This window comes from Tachyglossus aculeatus, chromosome X1 (assembly GCF_015852505.1).
Source record: "Tachyglossus aculeatus isolate mTacAcu1 chromosome X1, mTacAcu1.pri, whole genome shotgun sequence".
In the NCBI taxonomy this organism is placed as follows: Eukaryota; Metazoa; Chordata; class Mammalia; order Monotremata; family Tachyglossidae; genus Tachyglossus; species Tachyglossus aculeatus.
In genome coordinates, this window is record NC_052101.1 from 105,008,203 (window position 1) to 105,034,143 (window position 25,941).

Genomic DNA, 25,941 nt, shown 5'->3' on the forward strand with positions numbered 1-25,941 from the left:
AGTAGCACTTTTTGAGCACTTATTGTGTACAGAGCATTGTACTAAGTATTTGAAGGGCAAGTCACTTCACTTCTCTGTGCCTCAGTTACCTCATCTGTAAAATAGGGATTAAGATTGTGTGCCCCACGTGGAACAACCTGATCACCTTGTATCCCCCCAGCGCTTAGAACAGTGTTTTGCACATAGTAAGAGCTTAACAAACACCATCATCATCATTAGAAAATACCTCTCCTCAAAGATCTTGCAATCTAGTAGGGGACGCAAACTTTAAAATAAATTAGAAGTACGTGGGAGCAATTGCATTTAAAGAAATGTGCATAAGGGCTGCCAGAGGGAAGTGCTGAAATGGCAGTATATTCGATAAAAACGGTGGAAATGTATAAAACTGTGGGATTTGTGATGTATAAAACCAGGTCCCAGGAGTTCTATTCTTTTCCAGGCCTGAATATAGTTTGAGCATGGAGAAATGGACAAAGTTAGAATACACTTCAAAAATTGTGTTTAAAAATAAAAACAAACAAATCCTTGTTCAGGTCTATTTCATAATTACATGAGATGGACTCTTTCCCGGTGCAAGTAGGATATATGCAGTTGTACTTATTTTCTGAACTTTATTTTATTTTCCTCTTCAATACACTCCGTTACAGCAGATGCAATCTCTGGAGGAGAGATTATTTCTTCTAACCCTAGAACCTTGCTCTTAGTTATTTCTCCTTTGAAGTCCCTAGAGAATTTTTGAAGGTTGATCACTACTTATTTCAAGAAGATTTCCATTAAATCATTTTTCTAACGGTTATTGCTCTCTCACTCTTTCCATTATCATTACAGTGGAATCCTACTAGCACTGCAATAGTTAAGGAACTGTCAACATTTTGGCTATAATCCTCTATTTTCATTACTTTTCTTTTTTTTGATAGATGTCTGACCCACAGCTACCTCCAGAGTCCCTAAATACTAAAGTCTGACCAAAGCAAGTATGAGGGCGTGTCTTAAGAAATATAAAGTTATCATTTTGAAAATGCAGGATAAAAAAGTCCATCAGGTGTTGTGAAATATTGTCTTTCATTGAGTAAAGCCTGACTTGGGTGACATATGGCACGTAGTTGGAGAGTGCCTTGAGCAGCAGCGTGGCTTAGTGGAAAGAGCACGGGTTTGGGAGTCAGAGATCATGGGTTCTAATCTCGGCTCCGCCACTAGTCTGCTGTGTGACTCTGGGCAAATCACTTAATTTCTCTGTGCCTCAGTTACCTCATCTGTAAAATGGGGATCAAGACTGTGAGCCCCACGTGGGACAACCTGATTAGCTTGTATCTATCCCAGCACTTAGAGCAGGGCTCGGCACATAGTAAGTGCTTAATAAATACCATTATTATTATTATTGCAGTCATCACTAAGGAAAATCTCCAGTGGGTTTAGCCATTCTTTGGAGAGTACAGATCCATGATATATATTAGAATCCACTAACTTTTGGAGAATTTCTTAGTAATGATAGGCCAATAGAGAGGATAACTACCATCCTAGGGCTCTAGTGTAGACAAGGCTCATGGAAATAAGTAATTACTTGACTATTGAAGTCATCAATGGACATTCTCCCCCTCCCCACTCTAGACTATAACCTCATTGTGGGCAGGGACTATGTCCATTTATTGTTGTATTGTACTCTCCCAATGCTCTGTACACAGTAAGCACTCAATAACTATAATTGAATGAATAAATAAATTGATGAGCTCAGTCCTCCAATATTCTGAAAGGTCTGTTAGTAAGGTTGTGTGGTGCAAAGGTACTTTAGGCATAAATCAGACCAATACCTTTATGACACGTTTTATCCTGCACAGCTCCAATGATCTGAATTATAAACACTTCAGAGCAGGAGTGAATTATATTATTTTGTTAATAGTATTTGTTAAGTGCTTACTATGTGCCAGACACTGTACTAAATGCCGGGGTAGATACAAGATAATTGGGTTGGACGCAATTCCAGTCCCACATAGAGCTCACAGTCTTAATCCCATTTTACAGATGAGGTATCTGAGGCAGAGAGAAATGAAGTGACTTGCCCAAGGTCACACAGCAGACAAGTGGAGGAGCTGGGATTCGAACCGAGGTCTTCTGACTCCCAGTCCCGTGATGTTTCCACTAGGCCATGTTGCATTTCTTCATGAATCAATCAGAATTATTCAAAATTTGTTCCAGGATTCTTCAAAAAATAAAAGTTCTTCTGTTACTTGTGTATTTTCAGAATATGCAATTTGGGTTACCTGTCTATATGAAATGTTTAAGTTCTCTGGAACTCATTTTCTGATGATAGAATGATAATAAACCCATCGAACCTAACTTCTCTGTGCCTAGGTTACCACGTCTGAAAAATGGGAATTAAATCCTCCCCTTTCCGATTTAGACTGTGACTCTATGAGGGACAGGGACTATGACCAGCCTGATTACCATTTTCTACCCCAGTTCTGAAAACACAAAGTAAGCACTTAACAAATACCACTAAAATACAAAAAAAACCCCCAAATCCTCTTTAATACTCGTAATTTTTCTTTTATGCTATTTTCCATGAGTACAAAAAGGAACATATTTAAAAACAAAATGAAAGCAGACTTTTCAAACTTGATTTTGAACCCAATCCAATTCCAAATTATAGTCAAATACTCTTTTGATAGTTATGCTACATTAGGTAAAATAAATGGCACTATGATAATACATCCAAATTCATTTTTAGGCAAAATAGAATACTGAAGAATCATGGAACGATTAGATATGTAATAAGGACCACATTTGAAGAATAACTAATGGGACTGTGTTATAGCATAGGAGAGCATTGAATAGGACTTGAGATTGTATAAGACAATTAATAATAATAATAATCTGATTCTGTTTTTTGGATGCTATTCACAATTTGACTATATAAGTGTAAATTTTTTATGCATTATATCTTTCAATAGTACTTATTGAGCTCTTACTGTGTGCAGAGCACTGTACTAAGTGCTTGGAAAAGTATGATACAACAGAGTTAGGAGACACATTCCCTGACCACAGTGAGCTTGGAGTCTAGAGGGGGAGACAGACATTAATATAAATCAATAAATGATGGATATTAAAATCCATAATTTCTCTATTCAGTCATGTTTTTCATGGGTATATTTCACTGGTCTGTTTCAAATAAAAAATGAGATAATTCCAAGTATTTTACAGTGGAAGTTTTGGGTTTTTAAGCTTTTATCCTTTAAGTAGGCTTGAGAACTTTGAATGCACACAATTTTAAGATGGTTCTCAAAATGAAGCAAAACTATATTAAGGTTAATGTGATATTTGTAGTCAGATGGATTTGATATGGCAACCAACTTTCTTTGAACTGCACCAAACGACCTCTTCAAGGAATAATAAGATTTTGGATTTGTCAGATATTATCATTCCTGAATTCCCTGGGAGTGGTATAAAAAAGATAATCTATTCAGATAAGGTATATACATTCACTTTATAAATACCCATAGTTCACTGAGACTTCCTGGGATATCAATGAACCAGAGTCCTTCTTGTCTCTTTTTTGGGTGGTTTTTTTTTTTTTTGCATGCCCATATGATCTAGGCTTTAAAATTGGATATGTTGAAATTATAGACTTGGAATAAATAAATGAGACAGCAGAGAGGAACTCTAGGTATTGAACTCAAAATTATAGCCATTTGGCAGACCAACATTCCATCATTCCAAGATGAGTTCTGACAAATGTTCACCCTGCTTAAAATCCTGTCAGAGAGTAACATATACCTTCACTACCTCTGGGCAGGTTCAGCTCAACTCTAATTATCGGCTATGAACAATGGCATTTAATTAGTCTTATTTTGGAAATGAGCAGTACAGGTTTTTCATTTTCTAGAACTGCTGATTAATTAAGCAATGAGACACTCCAGGCAATGTATTTCTGGATGATTATGGCATGACACATTGGAGGGAAGGATGAGTTGGAAAGTTTAGCAATTTCATCCACTACCTTACACAAGTGCAATTAATTTCCAGGAATACTCAGCCTAAGGCATCTCGTTACCCATAAAACAAAAGAAGTATCAGCAAAATTGGGAGAGAAAGTCAGTCCCATACATTTCCAGAGTACTAGAAATGTTTGTTTAAATTCCAATTGACACTTTCATTTTGTCAAACATTTCAGATCCATTGTGTAATTTAACTCAGAGCAATGTTTGAATAGCAAAACGTTTTATAAAAAAAGCAGCCAGAAAAACTAAAAGTTAAAAAAAAAAAACAACCTTACTTTCCAAGGGCAAAACATTCCAGTTTTACAGATGAACCTTTTGCGGCATGAGTTGTTTCAGGAAAACGTACTTCAATCTTTGGTTCGTACTCCCCCATTATACCTGTTAAACATCACAACAGTTAGAACTGCAAGTTCTGCTCCTGCCCAATCAAACAAATCTGCTTAAATAAGGAGGACAATTTTTACTCAAAGTAAATGGTTACTGGTGGTAAATCAAATAGCAGAATAAAAGGATAGCATGCTGTTAAAACCTTCCTTTGTACTTTCATTTTTTCCATATTCATGGGGCTTTTAAATGGAAAGCATTTGAAGGGTCATGGAATTAACATTTGGAAGGACAGAAAGAGAGGAAAACTGCAAGGCAGAGCAAGGATACAAAGCAGAATGAAGAAAATCTGTAGACGTTCTCATAATACATACCTTTTGTGTACCCACAAAGCTACAACTTGAAATGAAGGGGAGATATACTGTGGAAGAACTGAGTCCAGAAATGAATTTAGTAACTGGCACATTTTGCATTAAGAATTTCGTAAGTTATTTTGCAGTATTAGCAACTGCTAATGTCAATAAAGCTCTGGCAGAAAAGTTTCTAGATGGAATTGGATTTTCATAATTCTCAGTTGCCTTATTATCGTGACACGTCAGTATGTACTTGCCCTTTCAAAAATGCTTTGAGGACAGTAAGTGGGCCTACAATTTGAATTCAGAATATTATCACAAACTTTACCAACAAGCTATCTTTAATTAAATGTTCACAGTGGGAAACATATAGAGCCAACTAAAGAGGTTTTTTTTTTCCACTCCAATGACTTTCCTAGATTTTCTAGTTCTCTGAATCATACAGACCGTGACTTAAATTTAAGCTCTAAAACTTGTCAGAGTCTAATTTGAATATAAGTTTTCCGTGAAGGACAAAATTAGCAAGAGAAACTCAAATTGTTTTTCTCTTGGAGATCACTGCATAGTTCTTGCTTATTTTGCTTGGTGTATCGTTTTTCCACAATCCTTAAACTGGAACATTTTTTCCCTTTTATGTAGGCAAGTGAATTGATTGGGATCAAAGGCTGAACCGAAGAGGCTAGGAAAAGCTACAAGTTGAGACAATTCGAGCCTCTCTTTTTCATGAGAATTTCCCAGAGAAGCAGTCAAATTTATTTATCTCACCGTCTTTGCGAAGCATTAATGGAGTGGGTGGACCCTGCACATTTTTTTGTGCTTCTGCATTAGTTACAAGGCAGGTGTAATTCCCCACATCTGACGGCTCCACTTTGGCGATGTACAAGTTGCCCGTTGCTTGCGATACAAACTGCCGGCTATCCTCCTGAACATACAAGGGATTGTCATTGAAGATCCAAGCATAAGATAGATCTGGAAAACATGAAAGGCTTATCGATACAGGTTTGGAAATCCTTCTGACCTCCACACCATCATTCTCTCCTTCCAGCTACTGAGTCGGGAACCATCTGCTGGCTTTCTGTTCATGATTTGGAACGGTTGGGGGTGTGTAAGGAAATAAGAAAGAAGCTTAATCCTCTCGGTCAAAATTCAAACCGAATCTCTTGCATTTTTCACAGTTCTTGGTATACCCTGCCTTACGGTAGGATGGCCAAATGATGGTGCTCGAACATGCCAGACATTGAGGTACATGTGGTGGTCCCTATTTGTTCCAGAATTGCATTCTGTGTCCAAGTGAACAGAGGTGCCATTTCAGAGCAGCAAAACTTGCCATATGGAGGGAAACTGGGTGCTGAAAAATAAAAAGACTGGATGAAAAAGTACACTGAGCTGGGTCCTTATTGTACCGGGGACAGATCAGCTGAAAACCAGACTGTCCAGGATGAAACAGGATGACTGGCCTTTCGGTGAACAACTATTCCGTTTCAATTAAGTTCAACATTAACCATCATTTGGGGCCTGGGATCTGTAAGAAAAAATTGTTCTAAGGACTGCCCCTCCTGTTGCTTTGTAAGCTCCTTGAGGGCAGGGATTGTGTCTACTGATTCTACTGTACTCTTCCAAAGGCTTTGTACAGTGCTTTGCACACAAGAAGTGCTGAATAAATACCATTGATTGATTGAAAAACCCCCACAAAACATCTTCAATGGATGATCATTTATCATTGTATTCCATATAGATTCACATACATTAACTAAAACGTTAATTACCTTTACGACCTATAGTTATGCTTTAACTCTCTGAAGATGTATTTTCAGGAGCAACCAACTTTTATCCAACTTTTAAGAGAGGCTTCATGGCCTAGAGGAAAGAACACTGGCCTGGGAGTCAGAAAACATGGATTCTGATCCCAGCTCTGTCACACGTCTGCTGTGTGACACTGGGGAAGTCACTTAACTTCTCTGTGCCTCAGTTCCCCCATCTGAAAAATGGGGATTCAATATCTGTGCTCCCTCATACTTAGACTGTGAACCCTCTGTGGGACCTGATTATCTTATATCTACCCCTGAGCTTAATACAGTGCTTGGCACGTAGTAGGCACTTAAAAAACACAACTCTTATCGAGAGGGCAAAACTCAAAAAAAAAAAAATAGCTTAGGTGGAACCATGTGGGTTTTTAACACAATAGGACCATGAGATATTTGTAACCCTCTAGTCCATACCAGTTCCATACCAGTACAATAATCAAGAGAACCCCTGTGCCTCTACTGAAGGATGTTCTTGGACAGACATCAACAGCCCTTTAGTATTGGATAGTATATGGAGTTGTCCCTCATATTCACAGAAGACTCCACTGACATTGAAGTTCAACTATGAATGGGACTGGAACTGGAAAGGTCCATGCAGGAACCACATTCCTGCCCCCAGTGGATGCACAAAAGTGTTATTCTTGTTGTGTTATTGTGTTTGATATCTGATGGTACAAACTGCGAAGCTCACCTTGGCATTTTCAGTACCTAAAACCACCCTCCTGAGTCCACCTGGAAGCATTTGTTCAACTTTCTTTGTCACATTATGAGGCCTTCCTTGACCTTCCAGGAACCTACCTAATAGCTAGGTATTAGACTTTAATACCTAATAATTATTAGTTATTATTATAAGGCACTAAGCTAGGCACTAGTTCCTTGAGGACAGGCATTGTGTCTACTAACTCTATTGGTCTGTCCCAAGTGCTCAATACAGTGCTCTGCAAATAGCCTTTTCCCCCTCTAGACTGTAAACTCACTGTAGGCAGGGAACTTACCAATCCTGTTGTACTCCCCAAAATGCTTAGTACAGTGCTCTGCATACATTAAGTGATCAATCAATACCATTGATGATGATGATGATAGTAAGTTTTCTGCAAGTCCTACTGATTTATTGGTTCCCTTTTAAAGACCTGATGAAGGTAACTAATTTTCTTGCCCACGTAGCATTTCTTCACTGGGCCACCATTTTTACAGAAGTGATGACTATGAAACATTAGTATGGTATTCCAAGTGTTATTGTGAGATACAATCATCTGTAGGCTTTAAAATAGGTGAGATCAAACCTCTAAGATAGTGAAACGTTCTGAAACAGGCAAAGATGGGTCGATTAGGGATTCTCCACCTGTGATTTGAACATAGCACTTGCTTTAAATCTCTCTTCATTCAAAGTACTGCCAGGGCCATGCACAGGTCCTTGAGAGGTAAAAAGTTTTTTTCCTTTCATATTCATTCATTCATTCATATTTATTGAGCTTTACTGTATGCAGAGCACTGTACTAAGCGCTTGGGAAGTACAAGTTGGCAACACATAGAGATGGTCCCTACCCAACAATGGGCTCACAGTCTAGAAGGGGGAGACAGACAACAAAACAAAACATATTAACAAAATAAAATAAATAGAATAGTAAATATGTACGAGTAAAATAGAGTAATAAATCTGTACAAACATATATACAGGTGCTGTGGGGAGGGGAAGAAGGTAGGGCAGGGGGATGGGGAGGGGGAGAGGAAGGAGAGGGCTCAGTCTGGGAAGGCCTCCTGGAGGAGGTGAGCTCTCAGTAGGGCTTTGAAGGGAGGAAGAGAACTAGCTTGGCGGATTTGTGGAGGGAGGGCATTCCAGGCCAGGGGGAGGATGTGGGCCGGGGGTCGACAATGGGACTGGCGAGAATGAGGGACAGTGAGGAGGTTAGCAGCAGAGGAGTGGAGGGTGTGGGCTGGGCTGTAGAAGGAAAGAAGGGAGGTGAGGTAGGAGGGGGTGAGGTGATGGAGAGCTTTGAAGCCTTAAGTGAGGAGTTTTTGCCTGATGCGTAGGTTGACTGGTAGCCACTGGAGATTTTTGAGGAAGGCAGTAACATGCCCAGAGCGTTTCTGCACAAAGAGGATCTGGGCAGCAGCGTGAAGTATAGACTGAAGTGGGGAGAGACACGAGGATGGGAGATCAGAGAGGAGGCTGATGCAGTAATCCAGTCAGGATAGGATGAGAGATTGAACCAGCAGGTTAGCGGTTTGGATGGAGAGGAAAGGGCGGATCTTGGTGATGTTGCAGAGGTGAGACCGGCAGGTTTTGGTGACGGATTGGATGTGAGGGGTGAACGAGAGAGCAGAGTCGAGGATGACACCAAGGCTGTGGGCTTGTGAGATGGGAAGGATGGTAGTGCCATCTACAGTGATGGGAAAGTCAGGGAGAGGGCAGGGTTTGGGAGGGAAGATAAGGAGTTCAGTCTTGGACATATTGAGTTTTAGGTGGCGGGCAGACATCCAGATGGAGATGTCTTGAGGCAGGAAGAGACACGAGCCTGAAGGGAGGGAGAGAGAGCAGGGGCAGAGATGTAGATTTGGGTGTCATCAGCATAGAGATGATAGTTGAAGCCATGGGAGCGAATGAGTTCACCAAGGTAGTGAGTGTAGATAGAGAACAGATGGGGACCAAGAACTGACCCTTGAGGAACCCCTACAGTAAGGGGATGGGAGGGGGAGGATGAGCCCACAAAGGAGACTGAGAATGAATGGCCGGAGAGATAAGAGGAGAACCAGGATATGCAATAGGTCTAGGCTACCTAATTATAAAGAAGGTGGTAAACTTGCATTGCAGAGCTTTCTTTTTGCCTTCCATCATTTGTCTTAGCACTTGAAATTTATTGGACCTCTTCATATGGTACTACTACTACTAATAATTAATAATAATTATGGTATTCATTAGGTGCTTACTATGTGCCGAGCATTGTTCTAAGCGCTGGGGTAGATACAAGGTAATCAGGTTGTCTCACGTGGGGCTCACAGTCTTAATCCCCATTTTCCAAATGAGGTAACTGAGGCACAGAGAAGTTAAGTGGCTTGCCCAAGGTCACACAGCAGACAAATGGTGGAGCTGGAATTAGAACCTACGTCCTCTGACTCCCAAGCCCGGGCTCTTGCCACTAAGCCATGCTGCTTTCCTGTAGTAGAGATATGGTAGAATAAGGAGTGGGAGTTGGGAGTGCCAACTCCCCTGAGGCAGGAGAGGCCATCACCCCCATGGTATTGACATCGAGGGGCATGACCTAATTAACCAAAGTCAAAGCCCAGGGTCGGTTGGGATGAAAGCCTGAAAAGAAGGGACTAAGAAAAGCTAGAAGTGCTCTAGTTGCCTGTCATTACTCTCCTTGCCACACTAGAATAGTCTTGGAAAATTTCATTCTCAAGAATTTGAGCAATGCTGATAAAACTTTGAAGAAAAAGAATGATTGCTCTCTTTAAGATATTATGAACCCCTGTGAAGCTCTAAGGACTCTAGCTCCTTGCCCCCAGTAATGTGGCTACAGTCTGTGATCCTACAACCTCATCATACTAACACTAGTGGGTATTTAGCACTCTATTTGGGGTTCTCTCTCTGTCTTGTCTTATGCTGTCGAGTCATCTCCGACCCAGAGCGGCACCATGGACACATCTCTCCCAGAATGCCCCATCTCCATTTGCAATCGTTATGGTAGTGTATCCAGAGAATTTTCTTGGTAAAAATACAGAAGTGGTTTACCGTTGACTCCTTCCGTGCAGTAAACCTGAGTCTCCACCCTTGACTCTCTCCCACGCTGCCACTGCCCAGCACAGGTGAGTTTTGACTTATAGCAGATTGCGTTCTACTCTCTGGCCACTGCCCAAGCTAGGGATGGAATTGGTAGGCCTCTGCTTGACTCTCCCTCCCATAGTCGAGACTGGTAGAGCACTGACAACTCTCGAGGTGCGACCCTGAGAGGAGCTCTTTCTATATACATGGTTCTATTTTTTTTTTTCATTATTGACTTCTATTTCAGGCACAGCCTAACCCAATTTTGCTGTTTCACCCTTTTCTTGGGTCACCAAATGGGCAGGCCCCTCATCACCTCTCCTTTTACACTGCACTGAACTGAGTAAATTTTCTCATAGGGAAGAATATAATGCACATCGACGTTTAACCAAAGTTTCCAAAAATCGACCAGAACAATAAAAAACATACTTAGGAAATATTGAAAACACAATAAGTACGGTTAATACTATCTCTACCTATTCCCTCACTCTTCCAGCACTCCATCCCTGAAAGCCTCACTTCCAAAATTCCACCCCAACAACACTCAGCCCCCATTGGCTGGGCACACCCGGGGGAAAATTAAGTCATTGGATTTCCCTCCCCTGCCCTCTCCTCAGCTTTCATTCATTCATTCATTCAATCATATTTATTGAGCGCTTACTGTGTGCAGAGCACTGTACTAAGCGCTTAGGAAGTATGGCACTGGATTGGAACAACAGATGCACCATATAGCATGATCAGCTCAATGTGCATATGAATGGACACATACACACATATACGCTCAGAGTCACACTCACATACATTGTGGCTTAATGGAAAGAGCACTGGCTGGGGAGTCAGAGGATGTGGGTTCTAGCCCTGCCTCCTCCACTTGTCTGCTGTGTGACCTTGGACAAACCACTTAACTTTTCTGTGCCTCAGTTACCTCATCTGTAAAATGGGGATTAACATGTGAGCCCCACATGGGCCAACCTGATTACCATTTATCTACCCCAATGCTTAGAACAGTGCTTGGCACATAGTAAGTGCTTAACAAATACCATCATTTTTATTATTATTATTATTATACATACACACATGCAGAGAAAGCCCTGCTCGTAGTGAAATTCCACCCCTCAGTTTAAATGTAAATTAAAACCCAGTCTTCCATGTGGTACCCACTTAAGGGTAGTAGAATACCTTTTCTAGCCCTTTGCCCATTCAGCGTGAGCAGTGCATTCCCAAATAAAGATGCTCAGACAAGAAAAATGCTGCCAAAATATCCTGCTTCTTCTTTATCCAGAAACCTAAACATTGGATTTCCCATTAGTTTAGGGTGAGGAGAGTTGAGAGAGGAATATCAAGATATACACTTGATCTGCTTTTCTGATAATGGCGATGGGCTACTCCAAGCTATCAGTTCTCTTCCTCCCTGGCACTTTCTTTAAAAACACTGGATGTGGTGATGTCCCAAGGTTGCCTTTTATTCATTCATTCAATAGCATTTATTGAGTACTTACTGTGTGCAAAGCACTGTACTAAGTGCTTTGGAGACTACACTATAACAACAACAGACATATTCCCTGCCCACAGTGAGCTCATAGCTTAGTGGCGGAGACAGGCATTGATATATATATATATGCATAAATAAATAATAATAATAATGATGGTATTTGTTAAGTGCTTACTATGTGCCAAGCACTGTTCTAAGCACTGGGGTAAATGAGAAGTAATCAGGTTGTCCCATGTGGGGCTCACAGTCTCAATCCCCGTTTTACAGATGAGGTAACAGGCACAGAGAAGTTAAGTGACTCATCCAAGGTCACATAGCAGATAAGTGGTGGAAGCAGGATTAGAACCCATGACCTTTCTCCCAAGCCCATGCTCTTGCCACTAGGCCATGCTGCTCCTCTTACATTACAGATATATACATATGTATATACCTGAATATATGTATATGGACTGAGCCCCCTCCTTCCTCTCCCCCTCCCCACCCCCCCGCCCTACCTCCTTCCCCTGCCCACAGCACGTGTATATATGTTTGTACAGATTTATTACTCTATTTATTTTATTTGTACATATTTACTATTCTATTTTATTTTGTTAATATGTTTTGTTTTATTGCCTATCTCCCCCTTCTAGACTGTGAGCCCGCTGTTGGGTAGGGACCGTCTCTATATTTGCCAACTTGTACTCCCCAAGCACTTAGTACAGTGCTCTGCACACAGTAAGTGCTCAATACGATTGATTGAATGAATGAATGAATATCTATACATATACACATATAGATATACACAAATGTGCTGTGGGGGTGGGAAGGAGGATGAATGAAGGGAGAAAGTCAGGTTGACGCAAAAAGGAGTGGGTGAAAAGGAGAGGAGGGCTTAGTCAGGGAAGGCTTCTTGGAGGAGATGTTCCTTCAATAAGGCTTTGAATTGGGGGAGAGCAATTATCTGTAGGGAGGGCATCCAGGCCGGAGGGAGGTTGTGAGTGAGAGGTTGGCAGTGAGATAGATGAGATGAGCTATTTTCTTCCAGCCCTATAATTCCCTAAAACACCAAGAACCACCATGTTTCAAATTTGAAAGCATTTTGGAGACTGCAAGGTGTGCATTTTTTAAATTCTGTTCTATCTTCTTTTCTTCTTTAGAGGTCATTTTCCTAGGTCTCCTGCCCTCTTCTCAGCTGATGCTTTCACATCCAGGACTACTTCTCTGTCTCACCCAAAGCTAAGAGCATGCCTGACCCTTTTTATCTTGTTCCATCAGCGGCCAAGTGCTTATATTGCGGGAGAAGGGGCTAAATCCAAATGCTTCACAAACCGAGAATCTAAAACTCTTCCCATTTGGCTTTTCTTAATTAAAAGCAAGATGCTTAAACCACTCGCCTAAATTTGCTTCACCGTTGATGACATTTGTTTGTTATTAATGAACGTGAGATGTTTTCCCTGTGCTGAGTAAACTCTGGTATTAGTATTGAATGACGAGAATTCTGTCGTCCAACAGTTTACTGGGAAGTTTACAAAGGCACCAGACAATATATTGTTACTAGTATTAAATATAGCAGATCGATAGTGGGCACTTAAGACTCTAACTGCAGTTTCCTCAAGCATGCAGCAAATCCTATTTTACCAGGAGCATGATCCTGTTTTGATACCTTTCCTTGCCCCGTGTCATCTTGTAATGCAATATGCTTTTTAAAATATAAACCCAAAAGATGAATTCCATTATAGACATTACACAGGGCATAGGTTTTACTAGCTAGAATGTCAGTGATAAGGTGAAGGAAAAATTCTTATATGTATTCTGTCAAGTGGATCTTGAAACTGCTTTTTTGGCCCTTCTTTCAGGTGTCAACAGGCTCTTCCTGAATAGAGGGAGCAGAATAAAGAAATTCAGATTTGTCATGCAGATCCAAATGGTAGATTTTTCCTTCAAGAATTATGGATTAGAGTACCTTTTATGCCCCCATGTCTTATCAAAAGTTTTAGGTGAATTGATATTGTCCTTTTAGGTCAAGCTGAGATATCTGTGATCCTCTATTGATTGAATATACTATTTTATTTTGTGGTAGAAAAAACACCTGGGGTGAATAACTTTCAAGGTGATAATAGCACTGTTAAACAACAATACTCTGCTCCCAAGTGTCTTGTACAGTGTTCTGCACAGAGTAGATACTGTTCACGCAAATGATGGTACAACTGCAGGATTCTCTTCCCCACTAATGTTCTAATATTTACCTGCAATGACCATTTTAGGTCTTCTTTGCCTGTAAGTCAGAGGACAAAACTCAAGCCCGGAATCACATTTTTCTCATGGCAAAATGTGTTTTTTGTCCATTTTCCTAGTTGTGCTCTTGTTTACTTTATACACCATTTCCTCATCCATTATTTCTGTTAATACATACAATTTTCTAAAAAGTAAAACTATTACCACGTAGATAATGTATCTGCCCCTCCATTTTCCAGAAAACAGATACTGGGCAGTTTCATTAAACAAAAATACTACTGAAAGGACAGTGTTTGGGAATCATGCCTGTCATTTATAAGGTTCCTTAATTTGTATTACTATTGTACCTGAACTAGAGAAAGATAATGAACAAGTAGATAAGAGTGATGATGTGGGGGACTTGCAAAACACATGGAATGAAGTGTTTGATAGCATTTTCCTACAAGGAAGCAAAGAACTCTTTCTATATTTAAGCTTTGCAAAATGTTTAAATATAGACTGAAAAGCAAATGAAAACAAAACAAAGGATATTTTTCAAGATAATTGCAAAGATGTACTTATTTTTAAAGTACATCACGGTGCTTATTAAGGAATATCAGAACTCTGAAGTGACTGAAACATCTTAATAGCTCAGGTCATCATTCTCTTCACCGTCTCTTGTGTGACAAACTGAGTAGGTATGAACATCCAAAGAATTGGAGGTTGTGTTTTACAAGCATAGGAATGTTATAGGAGCAGGGATTCTGGGGATGGCATGCATAATGGCCATGCCAGCACATGGAGAACTCACAGTTAAAAGCTAGAGCAACATTCTTTACAACTTGACCCATATAAATCAGTACTGACACTAGGGAAATAGCTATTTGCTGGGGCACGATTGATTGCTTCTTCTCTCAAAGCCTGTTTTTATTTTACTTCCACTGTCTTTCCTTTAGGGAGAAAAATTCTGAAGCTTTTGTTGGTTTCAATTATTTAAACTGCTTATGGGTAAATAACAATTATCATCAACAAACAACTAGCATAAGGTTTATTTGCCTTTCTTCATTTAAATAACCAATTAAAACTTGACTGGTTACTATTATTATCTTACCCTTTAAAATGGCATCAACTGCTTTCCTTAAGAAGGACTAATAGAAGGCAAAAATCATTAAATTGGTGGGAAGCGCAAAACTTGCTATTTGTTTTTGAACGTAACTCAGGAAAGTAAATTCTGTACATTTGCTGGAAAAAAAAATCCATTCATACTTGAATTTTCAACACCCTTTTTATATGTCACGTATGAAATAATAGCCCAAACAACAGTGGTGCTCTAAGATTGGATAAATTACCAGAAAACAATTAAATAGAACTACTTGAAAATGCCAAATGGGGAAAACAGAAGTGTTACTACTACAATATCTCGTAGGCTGGAAGTCTACTAAAACTAGAAAATGAGATTTTTTTCAAACAAAAGTTAATAGTAAGTAAAGTTTCATTTTGCTTTCGGGAAAAGCATGATTTCATGATAAAGGCAAGTTTAATGATTTTACCAATAATGAGTAATGTCTTCAACTTTGTCCTTTAAAAATTAATTAGTAGGAAGCTTTGCTTAACATAGTTGTACAGTTCTACTGACTGTGTATTTTAGGATTCATCAGATTACCTTGATTTTATAGGCCTACTATATACCAAAATAATATATTCCATGAGGCCTGGACACTCCCTTCCAGAGGGATTCTAGGAAATGATAGGTTCTCAGCCTGGTAAGAAACTCCATCTCCCACTGGAATGGGAAGGCAGGCTTCTGCATCTGAAAGTCTGGCTGCCCCCCACCCCCTCCCACCCCGCCTCAACACACTGGGCCTTGAGTTGAGAGAGGCCTCAAGACTGTAGTGAAATTGTGGACACCAACAATTTCAGTAGGCAGAAGTTCAAGACCTGAGGACCCTGTGACCTCTGTCCCCACTATGGCGGCCACTGATGATGGCCTTCATGAATATTGGAACCCCTCTGCTGACCCCCACCCCCACCCCAAATGGTATCAGAGGGAGGCCAGCCCAGAAAAAAAAAAACCTGAATAAATGGACCCAGGGATGCCTGAGAGCCAGAACCTCAGCTCCTTTTTCCCTTTCCCTATCTTATCAGGAAAACCAAACCTCAGGCATACAGCTACAGCCTTCCCTGACTAAGCACCTCCTTTCCTCTTCTCCCACTCCCTTCTGTGTCACCTGACTTGCTCCCTTTGTTCTTCCCCCTCCCACCCCCACAGTGCTTCTGTACAGATCTGTAATTTATTTATTTATATTAATGTCTGTCTCCCCCCGGCTAGACTGTAAGCTCATTGTGGGCAGGGAATGTGTCCGTTCATTGCTGTATTGTATTCTCCCAAGTGCTTAGTACAGTGCTCTGCACACAGTAAGCACTCGATAAATACAATTGAATGAACAAATGAATGAGGGGCAGAAGCCAGGGCTTTGGGACTGCTTTGGAGGACCAGTGTGTGCCCAGTGAGCTAGGAAGAAATCCAATTTGGTCCTACTAGACCAAATTGTGCTTTGAAGCTTCAGAGTACTCTAATTTGGCAATGTGTTTTCTCCCAAATGTAGGTTAATAGCCTTGCTGGCTTGTGAGTGGGCCTGGTGCCAAAGGCTAAAGGAATAAACCCTGATGAAAACCTGCAGGCAGCTATTGTTGCTTTCTACATGTGATTCAGTACTCTACCGCGCACGTACAGCAATCATGATCAGGACAGTGAAACTGGGGTCACGCAAATATCTCATTCTAATTCAGCACAAGAGCAAGCAAGCAGTTAGATGATATAATGGTCTATTTATGGGTAGCCACTAATGCTGAAACTTAATCTCTGGTTTTTTTCAGGAGAACACACATATATTTGTCCCATTAACACAAAATTCTGCTTTCCAATCTGAACTGCAATGCTCAGATCATATTCTTTTTATATAGCTAATATTGATATTATTGAAATAAGCATCTAGAAAAGTTGCAGCATAATTATTTTCCTATAGGGTGATTAAAACTTCTAGCTGATCTTAGTACCTAAGGGAAGAATGATATTTGCAATTCACATCTCATCTCCCTGTTCCACCATGATAGATTTGCAAAAGGGAGAAACATCGCTATACTCAGGAGGCTGATTAGTTCAGATAGCATGGATTTCTTGGCTTGGCTAATCATTACATTTCCAAGACAAAAACAGTATTTGACATTTTATTATTGGGTGATATTCTGTTATTTCAGTGAACCCAAGATTGTTTGTTGTGCTGCCACCACAACTCGGTGGAAGAGAACTGAACTCACACCTTTGTTAGGCTCATTACAGGAAACAGGTCTGCTAATTCTTTTGTACTGTACTCTTCCAAGTGCTTAGTACAGTGCTCTGAATAAGTGCTCAATAAATACCATTGATTTATTGACTATCCTGAGCAAAGATAGCTCTGATGATTCTGTGCACTGTGTATTTGTGCCTGTCATACTTAATAATAATAATAATAATGATGGAATTTGTTTAGTGCTCACTATGTTCCAAGCACTGTTCTCAGTCTCTGTGCCAATCCCAAAGAGCCTCATGTTTGGTGAAATTCCTGAAGATTGACCATTTTCGAGGTGGTTTTATGAAGTGATTATTCCTTTTCACAAGTTTACTAAGGCTCGGTTTTGGCATTGCTAGCTAAGAGGGGTGGGTTGGTGGGAGGAGACAGGGTGGATAGGTTATTTCCTACAGGAGAAAAGCAACAGGAGAAAATAATATTTTCTGCTCTCTCTCCCACTTGTTTGCACTTTATTATTGGACTTCAAAAGTCCCAAGCTGTCACGCTAGGAAGGGGAGAACAAAATCTCTCTCCCTTCCACCCTAAACTCTAATGATTGCATCTTGATAATAAGGAGAAGTGGGAAAAAGAGGGCCTGCTGCCACAGGAAGCAAGATATAGTGGATGACTCCCGCTTTCAAAACCAGAGGGGATTGTGTCACTGGGTGACTCAACGTTCACATTTTCCACCAGTCAGATCGTTGGTAGCCACTCAACAGGCAGCAGCGTGGCCTAGAGGAAAGAGCATGGGTCTGGGCATCAGAGGACCTGGGTTCTAATCCTGGCTCTGCCAATTGCTTGCTGTATGACCTTGGATAAGTCACTTAACTTCTAGAGAAGCAATGTGGCTCAGTGGTAAGAGTCCAGACTTGGGAGTCAGAGCTCCTAGGTTCTAATCCCGCCTCCGCCACTCATCAGCTCTGTGACTTTGGGCATGTCACTTCACTTCTCTATTCCTCAGTTCCCTCATCTGTAAAATGGGGATGAAGACTGTGAGCCCCACGTGGGACAACCTTGATTACCTTGTATCCTCCCCAGCACTTAGAGCCATGCTTTGTACATAGTAAGCGCTTAACAAATGCCATTATTACTACTACTAATAATAATAATGATGGTATTTGTTATTATTCTCTGTTCCTCAGTTTCCTCTGTTGTAAAATGGAGATTAAATCTTACTCCCTACTTCATAGACTGTGAGCTCCTTGTGAGACAGGGCTGTGTTGAACCTAATAAACCTGTCAGCGCGGCTCAATGGAAAGAGCCCGGTCTTGGGATTATGACTGTGAGCCCCACGTGGGACAACCTGATCACCTTGTACCTCCCCAGTGCTTAGAACAGTGCTCTGCACATAGTAAGCACTTAATAAATGCCATTATTATTATTATTATTATTATTATTATTATTATTATTATTATTAGGAGCCAGAGGTCATGGGTTTGAATTCCAGCTCTGCCACTTGTCAGCTGGGTGACTTAGGGCAAGTCACTTAACTTCTCTGTACCTCAGTGACCTCATCTGTAAAATGGGGATTAAGACTGTGAGCTCCATGTGGGATGACCTGATCACTTTGTATCCCCCCCAGCACTTAGAACAGTGCTTCGCACAAAGTAAGCGCTTAACAAATACCATCATTATTATTACCTCTGCTTAGAATAGTGTTTGGCAAATAGTAAGCTCTTTAGAAATTCCATAAAACAAACAAAACAAACTAATCAATTAGATCCTGCCTGGACACCCAATCAGAGGAAGGGAAAGGAGGGGCAGCTTATTTTATGTGCTCAGTACATATCATTGATTAATTAGAAGAATCCAAAATATAAAGGTTTCCCAGAAACCTTGCATTTGTCTTGGGAGTTGTAGATTAGCAAGCCTCAGACATACCATGTATGCTCTCTTTCTTTTCCTTACTTTTTCTGTTCCATCTCCCTTTTCCCTCTTCTTCCCTTGCTCTCTCCTCCTACCCCTATTTAGCTCTCTTCCCTGTTTTTTTTCCTTTTATGCTTCTTCTCTTTTTTCATTTCAACCTTTACAATCCCTTTAATCATTTAATTCCCTCTTCCTGAACTCCATTTTCCTCACTTTTTGGGCCCCCCCAAAAGGAAATATTAACCGATCAATGGTATTTATCAAGCAGTTACTACATTTAGAGCACTGTACTAAGTGCTTGGGAGAGTAAACTACAACAGAGTTAGCAGACACATTACCTGCTCATAATGAGCTTACATTCTAGAGGGGGAAGCTTATTAATGTGTGAAAGGGGGTACAAGTGAGAGAAACAAGTTGCAAGCCCAATAAGCTTAAGGCACATTCCACTAAAACACAGCTGATTCTTCATTATCCAGTTTTCTTTGTGTCTGCCTTTCACCTATGTCCCCACATTTTAGCCCCACTCCAGAGAATGGGAAAGAAGGAATAGAGAGATAGATCTATTACAAGTCAATTTAGCTTATTAGCAACTCTTGGAAAGTCAACGGAAAGCCTAATGGAAAATATATTAAATTTTGAGTTTTTTCTGTGGATTTATTTTATCCATTTTGTCCCTTGTAGCATGAATTATTTAGAATCCACTATAATTTGAACAGAAAATATGCTTTAATACTGACTCTACCTTCAATCCTAAGGTTTTCTTACTTTTGGTTGAAAAGAATAAGAAGAAAAAGATTTTGTCTGCAAGTATTTTAGCAATGTTTATTTAGATCAACCATTTCAAAATAATTAAAATTCCCACCTGTGAATTCTTTCCCTGTGCTTAGGTCATGGGAAGTGCTGAATGAATACTATTGCTACTACTGAAATCTTCAATTATGGATTAAGTCTGGTATTCACTGGTCTAGGCTCATGTTTCAAAGCAAGATTTTGTAGGACAGTACAAGAGTTCTTGACTGAATTTGTTCATTCATTTATTCTGCTTTTATCCTTGATATTGCTCATATTTTTTGTTTACATTGAACAAAGATGAAAATAGGCTAGAACCACTGAAGGAAGAAAATGTGCATTCTCCATTACAGAGCAAAATTCAAAACAGTGTGTTTGGCAGAAAGCACTGGTATATATTTTTTTATATTTTGTCACCTAACACTGTGGTAAGTAGAAATCATTAGTTCTATAGTAAAAAAAGGAAAATACATCCTAATAATGCATTTAGAGTAATCCTATGGGCAGGAAATGTGTCTGTTATTGTATTGTAGTCTCCCAAACTCTTCATACAGTGCCTTGCACACAGTAAATGCTCAATAAATATGATTAATTGATTTCAAACCAATATAGAAAAGATATTCTTTACTGGCATAAAGAAAACTTTCTAATGGTATAAACACTCTCCAATAATACAGAAAAAGACCGATTCCATGTTTAAAGTGTCTTAATTTCATCTTATTAACTTCTCAATCAATTGGTGTCTATGCCTGCAAAGCAGTATACTAAGTACTGTACTAAGGGTACCAGGGAGATACAAGCTGTCTGCCCTCAGGAAGCTCACAATTGATAGGTGGGGGAGACAGACAGTGAAAAACTGTTTACAAATAGTGTACCGAGGAAACTATAACAGGAAGTTGATCAAATATGTCAGGATGAAGTCACAGGATAAGTAATTGCATGTCCATATGAAAAGTCCAAATTAACGTGTGTGTGTGTGTGTGTCTGTGTGTGCATACACTAATGCTAGGGAATACAGTAAAATGCAGACGTGCTAAAACAGTTGGCTGACAATTAGGATATTGTGAATATACGACAAGCAGTGTGGCCTAATTCATTTAATTGTATTTATTGGGTGCTTACTGTGTGCAGAGCACTGTAATAAGCACTTGGGAGAGTACAATACAACAATGAACAGACGCATTCCCTGCCCCCATGGAAAATGCATGGGCTTGGGAGTCAGAGGACCTGGGTTCAATTCTCGGCTTCACAACCTGTCTGCTATGTGACCCCGGCCAAATCATTTAACTTCTCTATGCCTCAGTTATCTTATCTGTGAAATGGGGATTACCTGTGAATCCCATGAGGGGCATGAACTGTGTCCAACCTGATTATCTTGTATCTACCTGGGCAGGAAACGTGTCTGCTCATTCTCTTGTATTGTACTCTCCCAAGTTCCAGAAGAGTGCTCTGTACCTAGTAAGTGTTCAGTAAATACCACTGATTGATTGATAACACAGTGCTTAGTACAGTGTCTGGCACATAAGCATTTAATAAATACCATTTAATTGTGTGTGTAGCAGCGTGGCTCAGTGGAAAGAGGGTGGGCTTGAGAGTCAGAGGTCATGGGTTCTTATCCCGGCTCTGCCACTTATCAGCTGTGTGACTTTGGGCAAGTCACTTAACTTCTCTGTGCCTCAGTTACCTCATCTGGAAAATGGGGATTAAGACTGTGAGCTCCACATGGGACAACCTGATTACCTTGTATCTCCCCCTTGCTTAGAACAGTGCTTATTTTTTTTTGTTTTTGAAGCAGCATGGCTCAGTGGAAAGTGCCCGGGCTTGGGAGTCAGAGGCCATGGGTTTGAATCCCTACCCCACCACCTTTCAGCTGTGTGACTTTGGGCAAGTCACTTCACTTCTCTGTGCCTCAGTTCCTTCATCTGTAAAATGGGGATTAAGACTGTGAGCCTCACAGGGGACAACCTTATATCCTCCCCAGTGCTTAGAACAGTGCTTTGCACATAAGTGCTTAACAAATGCCATTATTATTATTATTATTTAGGGAAAAATTCAAAGGAAATGGAATTTTAGGGAGGTTTTAAAGATGGGGAGAACTGTGGTATGCTGGTTTTGGCAAGTGAGGTGAATTTGGGAGTAGGGGTGAAAAAGAGCCAATGTGTAGGTTGGAGAGAATTGTGGAAAGCTTAAAGCCAATCGTGTGGAGTTTGATTTATGGAGAGGGACATGGAAAGCCCTTATAAGCTTTTAAATAATGGAGAGATATGTGCTAAACTACATTTCAAGAATCTGATTAGAGCAGCAGAGAGTAGTGTAGATTATAGGTGAGGAAAGGAAGGACACAGAGAGATTAATTTTATTCCCATAGTAGTAATAATACTTATCAAGCTCTTTCTATGTGCAGAGCACTGTACTAAGCACTGGGATAGAGTACACAGGTAGGTGGTAATTAGAAATCCTCTCAGAAATGGCTTTTCCTATGAGCAGAGAAGCAGCATGGCCTAGTGGAAAGACCTCAGGCCTGGGAGTCAGAAAACCTGGGTTCTAATCGCAGCTCTGCTACTTGTCTGCTGATGACCTTGGATAAATCACTTAACTTCTCTGTACCTCATCTGTAAAATGGGGATTAAGACTGTGAGCCCCACATAGGACTATGTCCAATCTGATTATCTTGTATCTACCCTAGGCTCTTAGTCCCGGGCATGGAATATGCGCTTAACAAATACCATTTAAAAAAAAGAGTGCTAATAGTGTCAACCAACTATATTGTACTAACCCTAATAATGATGGTATTTGTTAAGCACTTATTATGTGCCAAACACTGTTCTTAGTGCTGGGGGAGATACAAGGTAATCGGGTTGTACCACGTGGGGTTCACGCTCTTCATCCCCATTTTACAGATGAGGTAACTGAGGCACAGGGAGGTTAAGTGACTTTCCCAAAGTCACACAGCTGATAAGTGGTGGAGCTGGAATTGGAACCCATGACCTCTGACTCCCAAGCCCACACTTTTCCATTAAGCCAAGCTGTTTCTGCTTAGTACCCTAATGTTTAGGATAGTTACTCTGCACCAAGTGCTCACTAAATATCACTGATGGACTGATTGATCTAAAATTGTGCAAGCCTGAGAAAGCCCAATACAGCAGTAGAAGCCATGGAGGAGATGGAGCTGACTGGAGGAATAGAAAGGGGGTGGAGTGACCAGCGGCAGGAGGGTAGCATGCATACCCAAATATGATCAAATCAACGTTGTCTTTGATTTCCCAAGTTAGTTGGCCATTTTTCCTTAATGTATTGCTTTACATCTGCCGGATGACTGAAATGGAGGCTAATTCTTAAATATGTATGGAAATGTCTTTCAGCTTTTAAAGCCCCAATCTGTTTTCAATAACAATAATAATAATAGTGGTACTTGTTAAGCGGTTACTATGTGCACTTTTCTAAGTACTGGAGTAAATACAAATTAACCAGGTTAGACACAGTCCCAGTCCCACATTGGGCTCACACTCTTAATCCCCATTTTTTACAGATGACATAACTGAGGCACAGAGAAGCTAAGTTAATTCACTTGCATTGCAGTAAAATAGTTTCTGAGTGTTGGCTCCCTTTTTTACCTCCTGGGTCCAGAGTTCTCCTTTTCCCTAACTACTGTCAACGACATCCCCATCAAGAAAGCAGGGCTGTCCCCTGGTTAACTCCTGTTCCAGCCCCACAGAACTCATGCACATTTATGTAACGTATTAAAGTCTGTCCCTCCCTCTAGACTGTAAGTTCCTTGTGGGCAGGGAATTTATCTGTTTATTGTTATATTGTACTTTCCCAAGCGCTTAGTACAGTGCCCTGCACACACTAAGTACTCAATAAATGCGATTGATTGAACCTCTCCCGTGTCACAGGACTGCCAGCCTTGCTGGCTGGAACCCATACCATTCTCCCCCAACATCATCATCCTGGGAGTTCTGAGCAACACCAGAAGAGACTGAAGCTGCACTGATGGTGGCTCCTCAAATTCTATAATGCTGGAAGACTGTGGCCGTTTTGATTATTGGTCAGCCCTGTCTGAGTAATAACGAACCCAAAAATGGCTCCTACAACTGCATTGTTCTTGTGCTTTTGTTGAGTTTCTTGTGCTCGTGTTATTTTTTGTGTCATTATATAGTCAATCTTTCCTTATGCCCATTGCCATCCCTCCTTTTAGATTGCAGCGTGGCTAGAGAAGCAGCATGGTAAGAGCACGGGCTTTGAAATCAGAGGTCATAGGTTCAAATCCCAGCTCTGCCACTTGTTAGCTGTGTGACTTTGGGCAAGCCACTTAACTTCTCTGTGCCTCAGTTACCTCATCTGTAAAATGGGGATGAAGACTGTGAGCCCCCCATAGGACAACCTGATCACCTTGGAACTTCCCCAGCACTTAGAACATTACTTTGCACATAGTAAGTGCTTAATAAATGCTATTATTATTATTATTATTATTATCATTATTATTATTATTATTATTGTGTACCCCCTGAAGGTCTGGGACTGAGAGCTTAGCAGAATAGTAGACACTCATTCATTCATTCAGTCATATTTATTGAGCACTTACTGTGTGCAGAGCACTGTACTAAGCGCTTGGGAAATTCAAGTCGGCAACATATAGAAACGGTCCCTACCCAACAACAGGCTCATAGTCTAGAAGGGGGACTAACACTCAATAAATACCAGGTAGGAAATGAGAAACAATGATGGGTGGAAGGGGGAATTCAAAGTTTTTCAAACCTTAAATCTGGTTTCACATGGCAAAGGTATTCACATTGGTGTTTTAATAGTTGGATTGACCTTAAATGACTTTCCTTTTAAATGTCACTCAGCCTCTTCTATCTAGGAATAATAGGCTTTCTATAACTAGTAAGACAGTGATACAGGTGATTGTATCCTTGTGCTGTTTGTATACCATCGAAACCATCAAGTGATTCATAGATTTATGAATGAAATCAGGACACCTAACAGCTAAGCAGCGGTTTTGAAACCTCAAAGGACTTTATAAAATGAGAGCTCCTGACAGATACTGCTCCATATTGGCAGAGCAGAAGATTCCAAGTTGTACATAATGTACACTCTCCACTGCAGGTAGTACAAGTGCTTGGAAATACCATAACTCCTTCTCCACTGAAGAGAAGCTGACCAGTCAAGGTTGCAAAATAGTCTTTTCCTGAGACTTTTAAGATGGAATATTACTTCATAGGACTGCGATTCCAAATGGAAAAGTCACTGGCTTTCGTTCCCTAGCAGAGACCACTTTCTATAAAACAGCACCATGACATTAATATTGCTTGGATGCAGGATCATGAAAATCTTACCATACCTCCAAAGTGTGGTGGTGGTCCACAAAGAAGAACTACTCCTTGTCCCTCTCGGACAGACACAGCATTTCTTGATTTGGTTTCAAAATCTTCAATATCTTAGGAAACAGAAAAAGAATACTGCATGAATTTTCTATGGGAACACTATATTTCAAATCCTCATATATATTTTCTGAGGTCATACATCTTGAGTTTTGTTCAGAAGAAAAAGAAAATATGAAATGCTAGCCTTTTCTTTATCTTCCGGGGGTCCATTTTCGAGACCTTACCAAAAAATACAGCTTTTTCAAATGCATGTTCCAATCTGAAATCCTTTTCAGTCAAACTCTGTAAGTACTTAATGTTTCATTGACAATCTACTTACAGTCATATCTCATAATACAATTGGGTTATGTTCTGTGAAAGTCAATTGTATTTATTGAGCACTGATTGTGGACAAGGCACTGAACTAAACACTTTAGAGGAGTGTAAAGCAGTGTTACATGAATGGCTGTATCGTGGAGTATTATATTCATTCATTCATTCAATCATATCTATTGAGTGCTTACTGTATGCACTGCACTGTAGCAAGTGCTTGGGAGATTACAATATAATAATAAGCACATTCCCTGCCCACAGCGAGCTTGTAGTCTAGAGGGGGAGACAAGAGATTAATATAAATAAACTGCATATACATACATAAATTCTGTG

General features: G+C 40.3%; 1 protein-coding gene across 1 annotated transcript in view; it reads right to left on the minus strand.

Annotated features, from left to right (window-relative positions):
- The window catches only part of CNTN6 (contactin 6), a 320,129-nt gene that overhangs the window by 144,166 nt on the left and 150,022 nt on the right, over positions 1 to 25,941 (minus strand). Inside the window, exons 4-6 of the mRNA XM_038772802.1 lie at positions 25,254 to 25,349; positions 5,438 to 5,641; positions 4,271 to 4,373 (exon numbers count right to left, since the gene is read on the minus strand). Of these exons, the coding sequence (XP_038628730.1) occupies positions 4,271 to 4,373; positions 5,438 to 5,641; positions 25,254 to 25,349 (403 nt within the window). The remainder of the gene's footprint in view (positions 1 to 4,270; positions 4,374 to 5,437; positions 5,642 to 25,253; positions 25,350 to 25,941) is intronic.